The sequence below is a fragment of the Opisthocomus hoazin genome, chromosome 1, assembly GCF_030867145.1.
Source record: "Opisthocomus hoazin isolate bOpiHoa1 chromosome 1, bOpiHoa1.hap1, whole genome shotgun sequence".
NCBI classification, from domain to species: domain Eukaryota; kingdom Metazoa; phylum Chordata; class Aves; order Opisthocomiformes; family Opisthocomidae; genus Opisthocomus; species Opisthocomus hoazin.
In genome coordinates this window covers 69,992,639-70,010,067 of record NC_134414.1, presented here as the reverse complement: position 1 = coordinate 70,010,067, position 17,429 = coordinate 69,992,639, and the positions used below count along the sequence as shown (strand labels likewise).

The 17,429-nt window shown below is 48.7% G+C and overlaps 2 protein-coding genes across 2 annotated transcripts in view; one reads left to right on the top strand and one right to left on the bottom strand.

The window, feature by feature from the left end:
- Positions 1-6,905, bottom strand: part of COL4A2 (collagen type IV alpha 2 chain) — a 154,939-nt gene extending 148,034 nt beyond the window's left edge. The window contains exons 1-3 of the mRNA XM_075424719.1: positions 6,838-6,905; positions 6,499-6,607; positions 6,301-6,361 (exon numbers count right to left, since the gene is read on the bottom strand). Coding sequence (XP_075280834.1) covers positions 6,301-6,361; positions 6,499-6,542 — 105 coding nt within the window. The 5' untranslated portion in view covers positions 6,543-6,607; positions 6,838-6,905. The remainder of the gene's footprint in view (positions 1-6,300; positions 6,362-6,498; positions 6,608-6,837) is intronic.
- A 246-nt stretch (positions 6,906-7,151) lies between these two features.
- The window catches only part of COL4A1 (collagen type IV alpha 1 chain), a 129,904-nt gene continuing 119,626 nt past the window's right edge, over positions 7,152-17,429 (top strand). Inside the window, exon 1 of the mRNA XM_075424729.1 lies at positions 7,152-7,285. Within this exon, the coding sequence (XP_075280844.1) occupies positions 7,205-7,285 (81 nt within the window). The 5' untranslated portion in view covers positions 7,152-7,204. The remainder of the gene's footprint in view (positions 7,286-17,429) is intronic.

Genomic DNA, 17,429 nt, shown 5'->3' with positions numbered 1-17,429 from the left:
TTCCCAGAGCTCCAGGGCTGTCTCTGACCCCGGCGACCATCCCTGGACCCGCTGGGTGCTGCAGGGACGTACCAGGAGGGTGAGGGCCCTGCGCACCTCCCCACCCCAGCCTTCACCTCCCGCCTCCCATCTCCCCTGCACGCTGAGTAGCATCATCTGCATCGCCCCTTGTTCCTGGGACGTATAAATGCAAAAGCGGAAACTGAAAGATGGCACAAAGCCACGCACTTTCGGAAGACACAGTAGCCTACTCGAACACCGTAACTGTCAAAGAGATGAAACTGAACTGCAAAAACATGGTTCAGCTGAAGTATGTGCAATTACTCACGCAAATGAGCAAGTTTGCTCATTAACTTCTCTGCGAGTGCGCCTCATTACACATCGTTTCTAGGCTCTGAAACCAAGGAGCTGCCCTTGCCCGGTCGTGCTTCACACCAGCACCTTCAGCTTCCAAATGGACAAAAAAGGGCACATGAAAATCAACAATGTCCTCAGTCACTCAGAAATGTTTGCACAATAAAAATCACATACTTTCACTGTGAGCTGAGTCAACTGCTGCTGTCAACTAGCTGCTGCCATCTTAAAGAAAATAGCTGTTGGTAAATACCAGGAAATACTGCAGATGTCACTGTGCTTTTTGCTCCTTAGGAGCAAACAAGGTATAAAATAGCGCAACATATTAGTTTCCTGAGGGAGAAGGGGTTCGAGAAGATAAGCTAACTTCTTTGGCAAGCAAAGATATTGTAACTGCAAGCTACTAAATCAGCTTTGACTTCTCCCAAGATCTTGGATCTGTATAATACAGTAAGAAGAATGTTCCACTCCTTGACCTGGAGTCCTTTTAGGCTTGGAAAAACAAAAGCAAAGAACTCATAAACAATTGTCTGGTCTCAAAGCAGAAATTCACTGGTGCAAAAAGAAAAAAAGATACGCTAATACAAACTGTGCTCTGTACTACTGAATTCAAATGTTCACAACAAATGTGTTTGCTTATAGCATAACTGAGTAAGCCACAATGCAGCTTTACATTTTGGGTAAGGCAAATCTCTTTGGACTTATAAATAATTTTTTTTCACAAAATTTAAAAAATACGCGGTGAGTTTAGAACCGTAATGCATAAAGACTTCCTGTGGTGCAATTACTACACAATAAAACCCAGATGTGCTACTTTAAAAGCTTAAGGAAACGTGATGCTGAATTTTTGAAACCGCTTCAGCTACTTTCAGAGAGAGGTGACAAAAATAACAAGATCATTTTATTACGTGATAGTTTACCTTGTCAGGATTCTTGTCGCTCAGTATCAACATTTTAACCTTTGAGAAACAAGGGAACCTGACAGAACCCTGTCTCTACTCCTACCAAATGCAGCATGACTATATGACATGCCATTTAATAACTCTAAAGAATAGAATGAATATATTACTATACTACATACATTGAGCATGCTTCTGATCTACTCACAAGAAAAAGTGAGTAAAGAATCTATGTCTGGCTTTCCACCCAGAGACTAAAAAACATTGACATGTGTGAAAACCTTTTTCTCATCACTAACTCCAGGGAAACACAATCTACTGCTTTTAGTGTAACCTGTCTTTAGTTCTTGAATTAATTACTTGAATCGGTGTTAGGATATGACCGGGTATAAAGAATAGTCTCTCTAATGTACTCCACACAGACAGAGCAGAACTGGCTTTTGAAGAAATTTTTCTAGGAAGACTGATTGATTCTTAAGAAATTAGGATGAGTATCGGTTTCATAGGCATGGCACCAAAAAAAAAAAAAAATTCAAGGAAGAATTTGAGGAATAACAAAGGGAAGAGACATTTAAGGAACCTCTCTCACCGAGGAGTGGAGCAGACTGCATACAAGAAAGAAAGGACCAGAAATAAGGAATTTATAGCTATGTACCATGACTACATTTCCACATATGCAGTACTTGCAGTGAGTATGTTAGTCTGCCTGACATTGTATGATGCTGACAGGTGAAATCCTGGCTCTGATAAAAGAAAAAACAAAAATCCCATTTGAGCAGCCATCCCGCTGCCCATCTGCAGTACGATGCACACTGTGACCCTCATCGTGGAGACATCACTGCCAGATCAAGGCATGGCTGTCGGTGGCGGCAGAAGCACGGGGTTTTGCCTCATGTAGCTGCCTGGATGCCACCTCCTTCGCTTCTCATAGTTCTTTAACAGACCTGTCCCTTCCTCACAGCTCCATGACTGAATGTAGAACAACTCCTCTCCAAAACACCCAATAATTCTTTCAGGGTTCAATGAAATTGTGAATAAAATTATCAGATATGCTGGGAGGATCCCCAAAATGCTGGGGTTTTTTTTCAAGCTACCAGTATTCTGTCAAATTTTCTTAGGAACCACCTTTCTTACTCAAAGACGAGCCAAACTATGCACCCAGTAAACAGACCCAAATAACCCATGCCTGCAAAACGTTGGAGTTATCCCAAATCACCTCATTTTAGTGGCGAAATGAAGTTGTTCTAAAACAGGATTGCCACAATTCTTTGCAGGGAACTCCTAGACAGAGCTATTTCTGAAGCAGTACGCAGGTAGGGAGCCTGGTATTTCCAGGAAGAGACGGATTCACTTTGCATGTGCTAAGCAACCTAGCAGAGGAAATCAATACATCAGATTGATGACTTATTCCTAGGCCACCCAGGCAGTACGCACGCACTACCACATTTTGCACACTGTGACCCCAGTGTGTGCATTCACAGGAGTCACGCCCAGCAGGACGGGCTGATTGATTACTCCACCCTGGCTTCTTTCAGCCTGGAAATCCTGGGTTAAGGTAAAACATCCCCCTGTTTCAACCAGACAATAGTTTCCAAATGGAATAAAACAGGACACATCTGGGAAAACCTGGATGCAAGACAGCCAGAGACCACTGGCACATTTTAACTTAGAGCATTAACTTAGGCACCTGTGTCAGCAATCCTATTTCACTACAAAGTAGACAGAAGTTCGTAACTGGTGTTGCTTTTATCCTCTCTTTTTAAGCATAGTTGCTTCTCCCTCTTTGATGCCATTCCCCCTAATATATCCCTTTACAATGTTACAGAAGTCAAGAAAATTGTATCTCACGCACTGCTTTGACTCTATTTTCTTTCTATATAAATCTCTCTATACATCTATATATGTTTGCCTTTTTAACGGTTGTGATCTGTTATGTGTAGTTATTGTTGCAAATGTTATTCTAACTTATTCTCTCTCAATTTGCTTTCTTTTATCTGACAATCATTCCCTTCTTTTCTGGGAATCCATTGTTTCCACCAGAATATAGCCTGGGGGGAAAAAAATTAGTTTTAATTAGGGGCAGTTTAAAAAATATACTAAGGGGGCTACAATAAAGTCATCAAATGTTACAAAACTATTTAGGAAGAAGTGTGCTTTAGGAAAAACAAAAGAAAAAAAAATCAGCAGAAGATACATTCTCTCTGAAAAGAACAAAACAATACTGCAAGAACTATATTTTGGCTGCAATATATTTGCAGGGGCAGAAAGAGAAGAAATCTACAAACTTGGCCAAACTTTGTAGTTAACACAACTTAATTTTATTTAAGCCAGATGAATACTTAAATCTACAGTTTAGAATAGTTCCAAAGTTATTTGGGGCCTTTAACATCACCAGCCAGTGTACGCCAAAGAGCACTAAAGATAACTGCAGCCTGATCCACTCCATTTGGCTGTCTCTCCTAGTATTTCCATCCAGGGACTCCTCTTCCTTAGTTCTCTTCAAGCCTGCAACCAGCATCCTCTCCTCTTGCCAGAGAAACCATTTTTTCTTCCCCAACCCTCAGATATCCTAAACATCCTCGTCCTTTTTCTTCCTCTCACTTCTTCCTTTCCTCAGAAACATCCATCTCCCTAACAGCTAGCAGCAGCCTGCCAGGCAAGACATCCAGTCAAACACTCCGAGCTCCCCTGTTTCTCTCTCCCTCCTTCCTGGCTTTCTCCTCAATTTCATTCCAGTTTCTTCCTATGTACAATTTCACTCATTCAACAACACTCATCTCCAGCAGCCGTAACTCAGTCACATACACATGGCTGTCAAACTCCGCAGTTCTGCTTGTCTCATTCCAGGCAGAAGCATGACTTATAAGATCTGGTCCCACAGACTTTAATAATTCATATCAGGTTTTTTTTTAATCCAAGCTAGCAAAACACTTCATAACACTAGCACATTAATCCGTGTAACAAATAACAGGAGATTCAATGTGACAAACAGAATTAGAATACACAGAATTCGACTGCCAGCAGCCCACCTGCAATGACTCAGGTGCTGCTGCTGCTGCTTCCCACATGCGCCCACTCTATCACTTTGCCTAGACCAGAACTGTCACTGCCAGGAGCAAGCCCACCCCCTCTCCCACCCCCTCTGCCTGCTCCCAGGCCCGTGCCAGCCCAAGCCTCTACAATGTTAGCTAATGTTAGCTCTCACCCCTCTTCTCTCTTTGGGGATGGATTAGTTTAAACAAGTAATTTTCCAACTCAGTTCACCATGTGACTACAGAAAGACCTGTGCTGGCCAAGGGAAGGGAGTGGCATACGGGTAGAAAATGGGATAAATATTTTGGTGGCAATGCAGCTCTAATTTTTTGTGGAAACATGACCAAACTTCCTCATTCACTTTCACCAGGGTGTTGCGTCTCCTACGCAGCCACCACCTTAGGAACCGTTAAATCAGGGAAATCTGACCTCCAAGCAGGCCAATTTACTCCTCTGAGGTGCTGTGGCAAAACCAGCACCGCGGAGCTTCAAGCAGCCGTGACCAGACTGCATCCGCTCACCGAGGGAGCTCGAACGCCTGCTCGGTGTACGTCTGCACTAACACCGCAGCCTGCAGTCTGCAAGCGAGAACACGAAGGAGAATGAATGAGCCCACGCTACAGCTAAAGCTCAGGTACCATGCTACGCACGCTACAGCTCAGCTTCGGAAAAAGAAGAGTCGTAACACAAATGCCGCCTTTTTAGGCCGGCTGATCCCGGTGATTTCATCACTGGGCCTTAAAAAGCTGGCACGACCACCAGCCTGTTCTGGTTTCACTAGCACATGGCAATACCATCGTCCGTTCAGCGTTACTCAGCAGAATGACGTTGCTATCAGAACATGGCGAAGGAAAGCAGCACGTGACACTCGAAGCCCTCGCTCGCTTCCCTTCCCGTGGGGCCGTGTGTCCCCAGCCTGCCACGACGCGGAGAGGCCAACCCGCCGCGCAGACCGATGGGCAGGCTCTACCTGCCAGCTGCTGCTTGAGAGCAAAGCCGTTGCGTGTCACAACACCCGCGCAAAGGCCCTAGCATTTCCCACTTCTTCACAGATTATGCCATCTCACCGCAAAGATGTAACCACGTCAGGTATCTGCGAGGAGTGCAAAGCCACAGAAAAGGGGTGAAAGTTGCAGGCAGCACGATTAAACTAGGACAGCTTTTGAAAAAACGTAATCAAGGTCCCACTCACACATGACCCCAGAGCCTTGCCCACGCTCGGTGGCCAACAAACGCAGCCGCAAGCCAAGCCTTCGTGGCCTCTCAGCCTGCAGGACCCAGGCCTGACCCAAAGCCTCCTCGCATCAAAGACAGCCTTTCCATTTCATTCACCAAGCTTCATACCAGGCAAGTGTTGCGCTCCCACGTATGCTATCTCTCACCTCTTCCACACCCTTGTGACGAAGACCCAAGAGTTTAATGGCTTCTGTTTACATCAACACCTCAAGCGGGTATTCGCAACCACCTGTATCGCATCGGACTTACCAATTTTTATTTTCGGATTTAACAATTTAATTTAAACAACGATTTATGTATAAACACACCTCTGATTTGCGAAATTAAGCCACAGCTTCAACTCTGCAGTCCTCAGACGAGGTCTGTACTGAACTGAGGATATCTCATCCGCAGGTTAACTTCTCCCGAGTACTCTCCGGTATCTATAGCGCGGCATTTTTGTCCCACCCCTCTGTCCTGGCGCTTTTCTTATGAAAATGAAGACGTTGTGGGACGCGCTTTGCTATCGCTGTAACAAATTACCCAACCTGAGGAAAAGTAACAGAGGAACACTTCAAAGAGCCTGACGCTGCAGCCTCACGGCTCCTCTGCTAAACATCACCTCGTTGCAGGCAGTAACCTGTAAGGCTTGCGGAGATGATCTGTTGGTTGTTTCTTTTAACGGAACGACAGATCCGCCACCAGGCAAGGGCGAACGCAGTTCCTCACTTTCTGGCACCAAGGGAACTGCTTTTTCCTCCTCTCTCCTCGGTAAAAGGCAGCAGGCGTTTTTACTTACAGCGTCCACTTTGACGGCTGACAGCACGACTTCCATCAGGACCAGCAGCAGCCCCAGCTCCCTGCGGGGGAAGGGGAACAAGCCCGATATTGTTTTCAGCCGGCACGAAACCGGCAGGCGACAGGACTGCCGCGGTTAGGGGCGGCAATGCGGCTTCACCGCGCTGCTTCCGAGCGCCCGCCGAGCGGAACGACTTACCCGCAAACGAAGATACGCGCACCGGGAAGCCGAGAGACGTCCATCTTCGCCCCCTCCGTGCCCCGGGGCTCGGCTCGGGGCTCCCTTCCCTCCCGCTGGGCGGCCGCCCCTGCAAGGCACAGCAGACCCCGCTCGTCACTCGCCGGTCCCCGGGCGGAGGTCTCCGGGCTCGGCGACGCCGCTCCCTGTGCGGGCCCCGCCGCTCCGACCCAGGGGGGCCGGGGGGAGGTCCCGCCGCTCGCCGCGCACCCCGCCGGGCCGGGCAGAGCCGACGGCCCCGGCCCCTTCCCCGGCCCCGGCCCCTCCGCCGCCCAGCCCAGCCCCGCGCCCGCTCCGCACCGCTGCGCGCCGGCTCCCGTGCCCTCCCGGGCGGCAGCGGCGGTGCGGGGCGAGGAAGCGGCACGCCTCCCCCCTCGGCCCGCCACCCACCCGCGGCGGGGAGGAGGAGGAGGAGGAGGAGGAGGAGGAACCGCGGCCGGCGAGGAGCGGGCGAGGTTGCGCCCTCCCAGGGTCCCCGCCCGGGGGGAGGAGAGGGGCTGCCGCCGCCGCCCACCGGTTACGGCGCGGCGAGTCCCTGGCCCCCGGGGCAGTGCAGGCGCCGCGGCCGCCGCGGAGGGGAGAGGCGAGGCGCGGCGAGAGGCGGGGAGCGGGTGCGGGGCCGGCCCCGCCGCCCGGGGACCGACGGCGCGGTGCGGTGCGCGGCAGCATGCGGCTCCGGCGGGGCTTCGGGCTGCTGCGGCTGCTGCTGCTGCTGCTGAGCGCCCGGCTCGGCGCCGTGTCCGCCGCGGTGAGTACGCGGGGGGGGGGAGGGGGCTCCCACGGGCTGCGCGGCGCCGGCCCCACGCAGGACCCTCTCACCGGGCGGGACGGGGTGCCCGGGCGGGGCGGCGCGGCGAGCCCCCTTCCCTCAGCCCTGCCCCCGCCGGAATCGCGCGGGGCCCCCGCACCTCGCCCAGGTGGGCTCGGCGGGGATGCCCTGCTGCCCCACGGGTGGGTGGGTGGGTGGGCGGGGGGGGTCGGGGCCGGCGCCCTCCCGCTCTCCCGCGGCTCGGCTCTGTGCGTGGTGGGGGGGGACGGACACGGGACATAAAGCGCGCACCCACCCGGGATGTAAAAGTAGCAAAGCTGTGTTTCCACGGTAGAGAAAAAGGTGCTGGTGGGGATTGGGGGGGGGGAGGGTTAAAGGAAAAAAACCCACCCGGAGGCGGTCGGTTGCTGGGACGCCGAGCGCCGCGCTCGCCGCCGCGGACCCCGGCGTGGGCAGCGGGCTGGGGAGCGGGGGGGGGTCGCGGGGCTCCGGGCTGTAGTCGAGCGCTGGCACCTTTCCCGGTGGAGGCAGACTCGGCCCCGGGCGTTTGAAACCGAAAGTACGCGAGCAGCCTGCGGGCTGTGCTGGGGGAGCTGGGGGGTGTCGGCTGGCCGCTGTCCGTGAGGTGAAGAACTCCCTTCCCCGGCGCGTTCGCGCTGCTCCCTCTGCACCTCCCAGTAAGGGGCAGCTGACGCGGTGGTTTGCAGCAGGGCATCTTGCTGTGTCTCCTCGCTTTCCTGCGTTTGGGTGGGTGGATGCTGGAGTAGGGAAGCTCAGGGGTGCAGGACGCGCTCCGGTAGCTCCGGGGCGGATGGGTTTTTGCCGTGCTCCCTGCTCTAAATGTAGGACCTTGTGTTAGTACTCGGCAAAGGAAGTATGGGAAAGGGTTATTTTAAACTCTTTTTCTGCAGTTTCAGATGAAATTGAGTTCTGTAATGAAGTTTGGTATCTCTGTGTGGCCGCGGGGACAGTGTGTATGGCTGGAATCAGCTGAAGTTAAGAAATGCGCTGAACTTCTGATGGCTTACCTGTTGCTCCTAGGCTGATGGCATCAGGCTTGCTGTGATGGCAGTAAATCACTCGGTGATGCACCTCTTAGGCGACTCACCACTTGGCACTAAGCTGATTAAACTGTATTCCTTTCAGGATATGATTAATTTTAATTAATTAAAATCTTTTGGAGTAAATCATTCACGTTTGAGTTCTGAATTTGGTGTTCCTAGAGGTGTAAATACCTGTCTGTGAGATATGCTCCCGTCTTGCGCTGTAAAGTGAAGTCATTGGGTAAAGCGTGACTGTCAGCCAAAGACAGAAAGCTGTGTAGGGAAGATGTGCTTAGGAAAAGAAGATACAAACTTTAGTAATAATTATACAGTTTTGGACCTTCTGTAGCAATGCTGAAGAGGCTCTGCTTTAGGAGTGTCCTTTATATGCTGGATAAATTGTTTTACTAAAATCCAGATTCCTTAATATGTAATCTGGAGCTCTTAATTACATTATGAAGTTATCCCCACAATTAACCGCTCTGTCTGTGCCGTGCCGACTGCAGATTTACGTTTCCCAGTCAGTGCTGCCGGTGAACACAAGTGTGCTGTGGAAGTTGAGCTCCTTGCAGCTTTGTTACCTTCAGCTGACTTTCGGCTGTACATGGGTGGCCTTCTGATCAGTTCAGTTCCGCTGGCGTTGTCCCCAGCTCCATGCTGTTGCCTGTCACTAGCAACTACCCAAAAAGCGGTGGAGACCGCTGTCAGCCGGCAGCATACCAGGCTTGGGTCGTGGTCGGGAGCTTCTCTTGGAGGTCCTTGAGCTGGGGTGATGCCTCTGAGTGATTGAGGCTGGGTGGTGTGATCCTCTGTGCACATGGACAGGACCTCTTCTGCCTGTGGAGAGCTGGCCCAGTGCTCACATTGTCCTCAGGCGAATGCGTTCCCCCTGTTTACATTAAAAGAGTAGTTGTGTTAGCCGAGGACTGCGTGGTAGGCAAGGTTGTGTGCGGTACTGGTTGCAACAGGCTGAACGGAGCGACCACTGTTCTCCTGAAGAAAAATGATGCTGGTTCCTTCATGGCCCAAAATAGCTTATATTAGCTAGATTTTTTAAAAAAATGGTATTTGTGCAGCCGCAGTCTTGCCATGTTCTTAACTGCCCTGTGACCTTCATCCCAGAATCTCTGGGGCTAGAGGGCACTTTGGAGGTCGACTGGTCCAGCCCCCTCCTCAGAGCAGGGCCTGCTACAGCAGGATGCGCGGAGAGGGGGCTGTATCCAGCTGAGCTCCAAATATCTCCAAGGATGGAGACTCCACAACCTCTCCAGGCAACCTGTGCCAGTGCTTGGTCACCTTCGTGATAAAAATATTTCTTCATAAGTGCATCGTGGTTGCTCAGGGGTAACTCACCGAGGCTTGAGACTGTGCCTGTGAGTGCAAACGTACCAGCAGCAGCTCGTGCTGTGTTGGTGGTGGTGACTCTGCGCTGCAACAGGGTTGGCAGAGTGAAAAATTGCTTTTATTGCTGACATACCCATGATTAAATACATACAAGGAGATCTGGAAGGAGTGCTCTCACAGGGGCGTTTGACGTAGCAAAGCCAGCCTCAGCCAGCTACTGTCAGGACAACGTGCCTCAGGGCGGAGAAGGGAGCTGCTCCACTGCAGCTCCCCCAGGTTGTCACATGCCACTATGAGATGCATCCAGACGTGCCACTGGAAGCTCAGAGGTTTTTACGTCAACCATTTGTGATGAAGATATGAATTATAGCTGATCTGGGCTTTTGTACTGTTCTGCGTTCTTCTCAGGAGATTCATTTTCAAATTATAAGGAGAGCAGAGTGGAAGGCAGGGCAGTAGATTAAGATGTTTCCAGGTCAGGCTGAGGGACTGCTCCCACGAGACGGTTACAGGAGAAGCTTGTTTTGATGGATCTCTGCGGGGGCCCTCATTTCTGACACTCTTCAGGCTGCCATTTCCTTTGAAGAAAGTCCTTTTGCTGACATTAGTACTGCTAGGCAGAGAGATGACAATGCCGTGGGAATCCCGGATTCATGTCTCGGTACCGTGGCGATGCTGCTGCAGCGCCCGTCACTGTGCTTTCTGCAACGGAGCAAGATCTCCTGGCTGCACCTGAGCCCTGGGGCGAGTCGCCTTCCGCACAAGTGGGCTGGCTGCATGTAACGCCGGGAAACGGCGGAGATGCTCTGTCTGCCCCAGCTCGGCCATGGGCTTGGTGCTCTCCCCAAGACCCCAACCCGTCTCCCTTTCTACTTTTAGTGTTGGCAAAACGAGAGCCAGGCCAGAGCTGAGAGCAAGCGCTCTCCAGCTACTAGTAGAAGGCAGGCCAAAACAGTGACAATAGCATGTGTCATTCTTTCCGCAAGGGCAATGCTGATTCCACCGGCGCTGTTTGAGCCGAGCGTGTGGTGGCAGCTGGGGACGCGCTGGTGGGAAGCTGGGAGGCTCCTGTCCCCAGGTAAGCCCCGTCTGGGGAGCGGTGGCCCGTCAGTGGCTGGGCAGAGGCAGCTCTGCTGTGACGCCCTCGCGCCTTCCTCGTGTCACCCCTCCTATTTGCAAACTGCATTTGGGGCTGCAGCCTGACACTTGCAGTTCTAAGCCAGAAGCAAAAGAGTAAATTCCTTCCAACTAGTCTGAACGATTTTTCTGTTCCTTTTTTGTTAAAAACGTGGCTTATTGAGATGAAGAGGTACAGGGCAGATAAACCGAGAGCAGGTAGAAGAACTGACCTGGGCTTTTAGCATGTGGCTGAAGAGGAGCCGTGTGACTGAGTCTGAATGACCGGCAGCACTTCACGTGGGTGCGTGTTCACTAGTGAAGCAAGGCCAGGTCAGGCACCTGCCTTCTGCAGCCGTTTGTGTCTGGGGCTGCCACTGCCTTCGACGCTGAGACCTGTCCCCTAAGGCCATTGGGCGTCGTCCCTGCCTGCCCTCAAGGACTTGTCAATACCAGGAGCATGTCTAACAAACCCTAACAGGTTTTAGTTTGGGATGGAGATATGGTCACTTCAGAAAATATGGCCAGAAGGAGAGAGCCAAATGACTTCCAGTAAGTTCAGCACCTTTTGGGCTAGAAGGCTTCACAGGGAGGTGGGAGATGGGGTTCGGTTCCCCCTGCCAGCCTATGGCAGAGTGCAGGAGGGTCTGAAGAAGACAAGTACAGCACTCCCTTTTCCTCCTGTTGGAGCGAGGTGGCTTGGCAGGGAGGTGTAGGAGACCTGGAGCAGCCAAGGGTGCACCATGCAGGGCCATGAGAGTGTGGGCAGGAAGGTGGCCTTCCAGCCCCTGGTGAGGAACGCTTGACGGGGGAGCAGCAGTTGTGGATTTGTCTGCCCACCCCCAGAAGTGGGGGGTCGTTTCCTAAATATATATATATATATGTATATATATAGACACACACAGAGCAATATATATATATATATACACAGAGCAAAATGCATGGGTGCTTCTGGGAGCAAGCCTGGTGACTCGTTGCCCCCAGAGGAACAGGCTTGTCCCTGCTGTCCATCCTGCCCGCTTGCCCTCTGCCTCCGGCCACCTCTTCTACAGCATCACAGCACAGGGTGCCGGAGTCGGAAGAGAAGGGTAGGCTGTTTTGGGAACACATACCTGTTTGCTGCCAGCTGTGTTGGAGAACGTGGTCCCTGAGCAGTCAGTGCTGACTCATCTCCATGAACTTCATTCCTGGAGCCGGCTGTTGAGCGTCAGCACACGCAAGTGCGTTCCTGGACCGTCATCCCAAGTAGTGTGGTTCTTACTTCTGAGTATTTGTGTGCATCAGATGCCTGCAGGACTACTGCGATGTTTCACTGCAGCTCGTCCACTTGGCATATATAATCCTGGGATGTAATTAGATTATATAGTGCCTGAGGTTATGCTGAATGTATATACTGTCAGTTACCTTGATCATGTAGAGAAATGTAGGACAGATGCTGCAGGCCACTAAGACAATTGTTTAAAAATCTCAGAAACCATCTCTAGGGAAAGGCTTATGAATATTGTTCTTTTTATAGAACTAGACTAAACAAAGGAAGATTCAACAACTTCAACACGAGAATAAATTGACTTACTTCATCAGTGTTTAAAAGTTCCATAGTGCTCCCTTCCCAGAATTTCCGTTGATTTTCGTATCGCAAAGGCCCTTAACACCTTGCAGAATTTGGTCAAAGGGAAGAATTTGGGCATGGGCTATGACGCGACTGGAATAGCAACCCGTGCTTTTAGTGGGCAGTTGAAGGCGTGAAGTGCTGCTGCAATTTAACAATGTTTGTGGGAAGATCAATTTTTGACTTCTCTGGGTTGTGGCTGGCTGGAATTATTCTTGGGCATTTAATACGTTGGAAAAGCATGTGGTATTAGCCCTCCAAGAGTCTTTATGTAGCAGTTATCTTGGACAATATAGAAGTGAAATATAGAACAAGTTAAAACATTGTCAGTATGTCAATTGCTATCATTATGCCATTCTAATCTGAAGTGACTTGCAGTAAAGAAAAAGGCAACTGTGTTCTTCATAAAGAGTATAAGTAGATAGTGCAAAAACACCTGTCTATTATTACTCTCTGGCATGTATAAACACATAAAGGATGATGAGAGATCTAATCAGAAAAAAAAAGTGTCCATTTTAGCTTTAAGTTTCTATTTAGTACTGAGAAAAAAAAATATATATAAGTAAGCAGGTTTGAATAAATGTTTCAAAGACCAAAAATCTGACTGTTTAATCTTACCTTATCTCTGATGTGCTCTCTTGCAGAAAGAGGAGCTTGGATAAACTTTCTAAACTGAGAAAAAAAAAAGTACGGTAGTATATATGTAAAAGCACTTCAGCTTCCAGTCCCTTGTACTTCTGCTGTACCCTGTTCAGCTCTGGATTCACTTATTACCACTTTGATTGATGAAACATCTCAAATATGCCTTTCTTAGGAAACCTCTTACATTGTGCCTGCTTCCATCTCATTTCCAACACGGGCAAAAAGCATTACAAGCCTTAAGGTTGTATTAACTCATCTTAGCTTAGGTCAACGGGGGGCGGCGGTAGGAAATACCCCTTTTCACCTCTGATTTGCCAAGTCATCAAGTGTCTAAACACTTGACATCAGGCGTCTAAGCCCTTGACACTTACGGGTTGCAATGAGAATCGCAGTCTGGCTTTTGCACCCACGCTGGGGCGTTGCGGTGACCCAGGTGCAGTGCTGGTGCAAGGTACTGCAGCACGGGAGCCGGCGGCCGGGGAGTGCGCTGGGTTGGAGATGAGTCAGCCTCCTCTCAGCCAGCAAGAAAACCTCCTATTTTTTTGGCCTGGGTTACCTTACAGTAACATAATAAAAAAGGCATGGCCAAAGATGAAATGAAGGAGGCCAGAGAAGCGTTGAAAAAAGATGGGATTTCTCTTTTTTTATTGATTTTTTTCTCGTTACCTTCACGTAGCAGATGAAAAGGATGATGTCCTCACACATGTTCTGAAATAAACGGCGTAAGATTTTCCAGCATTGTGCCAACCCAATTAATAGAAAGTGTAACTGTGTTTTTAGCAGAGTTATTCAGCTGCTTTTATGGACTTTTATGTAGGCTGAGCTTTTCTTTTGGGTGGATCCAAGAGAGGAACTACTAAACATCCTCTGTTCCCCTCCTTTCCTCTGTCTTTTCTCTCTGCGTACGCTGCCGCTGCCCTCACCTTTGCTGCTGCTGGCAAACAGCCTCTTGCAGGGTCTGAGGAAGGGTGTGCATCTTCAGCAGAACAATGTGAAGGGCAAAACACAAAGTGATGTCAAGTGTGCGGAGTAAACAAATTGCAAAGTCATAATTCATTTTCTTTCATCTTTTTGTGGCTTTCACCCGCTGGTAGCAGTGACAAGACAGTGTTTTGAGATGAAGGTTTTCAAGATGGCTGAGAGGGAACTGGCAGAAAAATTATCAAAGTTGTAACGTAAATACAAGAATTAGTTTAACACACAAGGACTGGTAGGAAGAACTAGAATATTTTAATTAAAAACTTAGTGAGTTAGGTCTTTTGCATTCAGAAGAGATACGGCTTTTAATAGATTAAGCATGGGACAAACTATCAGTTGTCCTGTCGGTAGATAACAATACCTTAAAGAACATTTCAGATGCTACAGCTGGGAAGAAGAAATAAGTTTGTAGGTAGAGTTTGTCACCCCAGTGAAGAACCCTGTTAAAGTGGGAGCAGAAGAGATGTGCTGAGGAACTCAAGTTTACAGACTCCATGCTTCATGTCTGAATTGAGATACGATGAAAGCCACAAATAAGTTCTAGATGTTGAACTTCTTTAAAAGGTGCCAGAAGTCTGGTGGTGGTCCCTAGCATTCACTAGAAGAAAATAACTGTGGCAACTAATATTGCATTTCCTCCACCGCCTTTAAAAACCCGTGTCCAGACTTTTCTCTGCCCATGTTTGTCTCAGCTGCTGTGGGATTTGTAATCTCTCTGGCTACATGGGAGGTCTGCGGTTTCACCAAGACGGTCAACCTGCTTTCTGGCCAAGGTGCCCTTTCCTGCATCCTCTGTACATGAAAATGGTGTCTTAACACTGGAGCATGAATTTGGCAGAACGTTTCTAAATGGTGTTTAGTGGATTAAAGTGTTCTAATTCATCAATATAGTTGATGCTGTTCTTATGTGAGCATTATTTCTATAGATATTCGTGTTGGAAATTCACAGTGAGATGTGTAAACTTTCATGCAAATAATCACTGAGGGGAAAATGTGTTGTTTAATTAGCTGGTTCTATTTTCATAGATAATTTATGGGGTCTTTAGTTTAGTACATAGATACCAGAATGAGAAAGGCTTTTTTCTTTTTTTTTTTTTTTTTATCATGACAAATGTTTCAGTTGTAGCTAAGGGATAAAACAAATTAGCCCATTTTCACTGGATAGCTATGTGCTGACTGGATATTGTAAGTCTTTTGGTCTTATTAGTCTAGTTTATCTAGTGGAGGAAAACTTGTTTTCTAGTCTACTGAAGACTTCTGTTGAAATATTTGATAATCTAAAAGTATTGAAACAAATCCTAAGATTGTAATGAAACCCAAATAAGGCTGAAAAATTACACTGGTGTGGACTTACAGGGCTGTAAAGAATTAGAACAAAGTCTGAAGAAAAATTAGTACATTAATGGTTTGTATTCATAGTGCACATATTAAGGGAAAAATCAGCTAAGTGAGGGCAGACTCAAACATTCCAGGAATTTTCGTATTGTGCTTGAAGCTCTGTCCCTTTTATGGCAATGGTAAGTCAGTTATCTGCTGGCAGAATAAAAAAAGGATAAATTTTGGCTGCCATAAAGCCAAGATTCATGTGCAAGCAGTATTCAAGGCAAAAACTTGGAAGATTTTTTAGCTGTAAGTACATGTGTGTTTTTAACAGTTTGCAAGAACAGGCAAAGAAGGCTAAAACCATGTAAATGCTTGTAATACTACAGCTTTGCTTGAGAAAATTATGAGTTCCTTTACTGAAACTGTCATAGTTGTTTTTTTTTTTAGCTGAAGTCAATGGACTGGGGCTGTATCTTTGTTAAGAACAGCTGCATTTTTGGAATCAACATGGAGATATTTCGGGAAAAACAGGGAATAGCAAGAGGTATAAATGAAAGTGAGAAGAAAGTAAAAAGCTTAAAGCTATTTTAGGAAGTCTGTGTTTTTATCCTTTTTTACAAATGGTGCATTGATCCTGAGGAGTCAAGGCTGTGTGACTGATCTCAAGGGGCCAGAGTAGAAACCAGGGCAAGAAGCATCCCAGAAGCCAGGGATTAGAAGAGATTGTCAAAAACTGGTACCGCAAAAAGAAAAAGTCAGGAAAGAGGGAGAGGACGAAGTGCTAGAGCCCCGCACTTACATTTTCGCTTAGCTGTAGAACAACTGTGGGCGCTGGCTCTGGCTCCTGGCCCCTGCCTCCAATTGTGACGACCCCCAGCTGGCAGTCCCAGCCTGGAAGGGGTTCTTTCTCCCTGCATTACTGGTAAATCCCAGCTGGGGAAAGACTCGGACGTGGGTTCTGCTGATGTTCATTCTTATGCAATGTAATCCTACTGTCTGTGACTTTCCATTACTATTTTAAAACTTACTTCCCGTTATGGACCGCGGTGATACAGCAACTATTGTACCAGTGCCTAAAGTCTTTGGGTTAAATAATGTGTCGGCTTGTGCCCTTGAGAATGCCAAAATAATAATTACAGTCACGCAGAAAAACAGATCCATCTTGATGGGGAAGTGCCTTTGAAAATGTGCTCTGATTCACGCTGGATTAGTGGATGCTAATTTTTGATGCATTTTCCAGGAATGGTGTGCTTGGTTGGGACAGAGTTTCTGATCTTGAATGGACTCGATGTGTCACAAGCATAGAAAAGCTTTGAATGGTAACCCCTGGGACGTGCAGGCAGGCAGCTGCTGGCCTCACAGTGATTCTAGCTCAGTGCCCTCTGTCCTGGCAGGTGCAGGGTCACGTCCTCAAAGCTGCTAATAATTTCATCTTGTGTTTAATTCATTTTTAGAGCAGTTGAAGGTGCTAAGGATCACAGAATCACATAATCATGGAATGGTAGGTGTTGGAAGGGACCTTTGTGGATCATCTAGTCCAACCCCCCTGCCGAAGCAGGGTCACCTACAGCAGGCTGCACAGGGCGGCACCCAGGCCGGTCTTGAATATCTCCAGAGAAGGAGACTCCACAGCCTCCCTGGGCAGCCTGTTCCAGTGCTCTGTCACCCTCAGAGTGAAGAAGTTCTTCCTCATGTTCAGCTGGAACTTCCTGTGCCTCAGTTTGTGCCCGTTGCCCCTTGTCCTGTTGCTGGGCACCACTGAAAAGAGTCTGGCCCCATCCTCCTGACACCCACCCTGCAGATATTTATAGGCATTTATAAGGTCCCCTCTCAGCCTTCTCTTCTTCAGGCTAAACAAGCCCAGCTCCCTCAGCCTTTCCTTGTAGGAGAGATGTTCCAGTCCCCTCATCATCCTTGTAGCCCTCCGCTGGACTCTCTCCAGTAGCTCTTCATCTTTCTTGAACTGGGGAGCCCAGAACTGGACACAGTACTCCAGATGGGGCCTCGCTAGGGCAGAGTAGAGGGGGAGGACAACCTCCCTTGTCCTGCTGGCCACACTCTTCTTGAT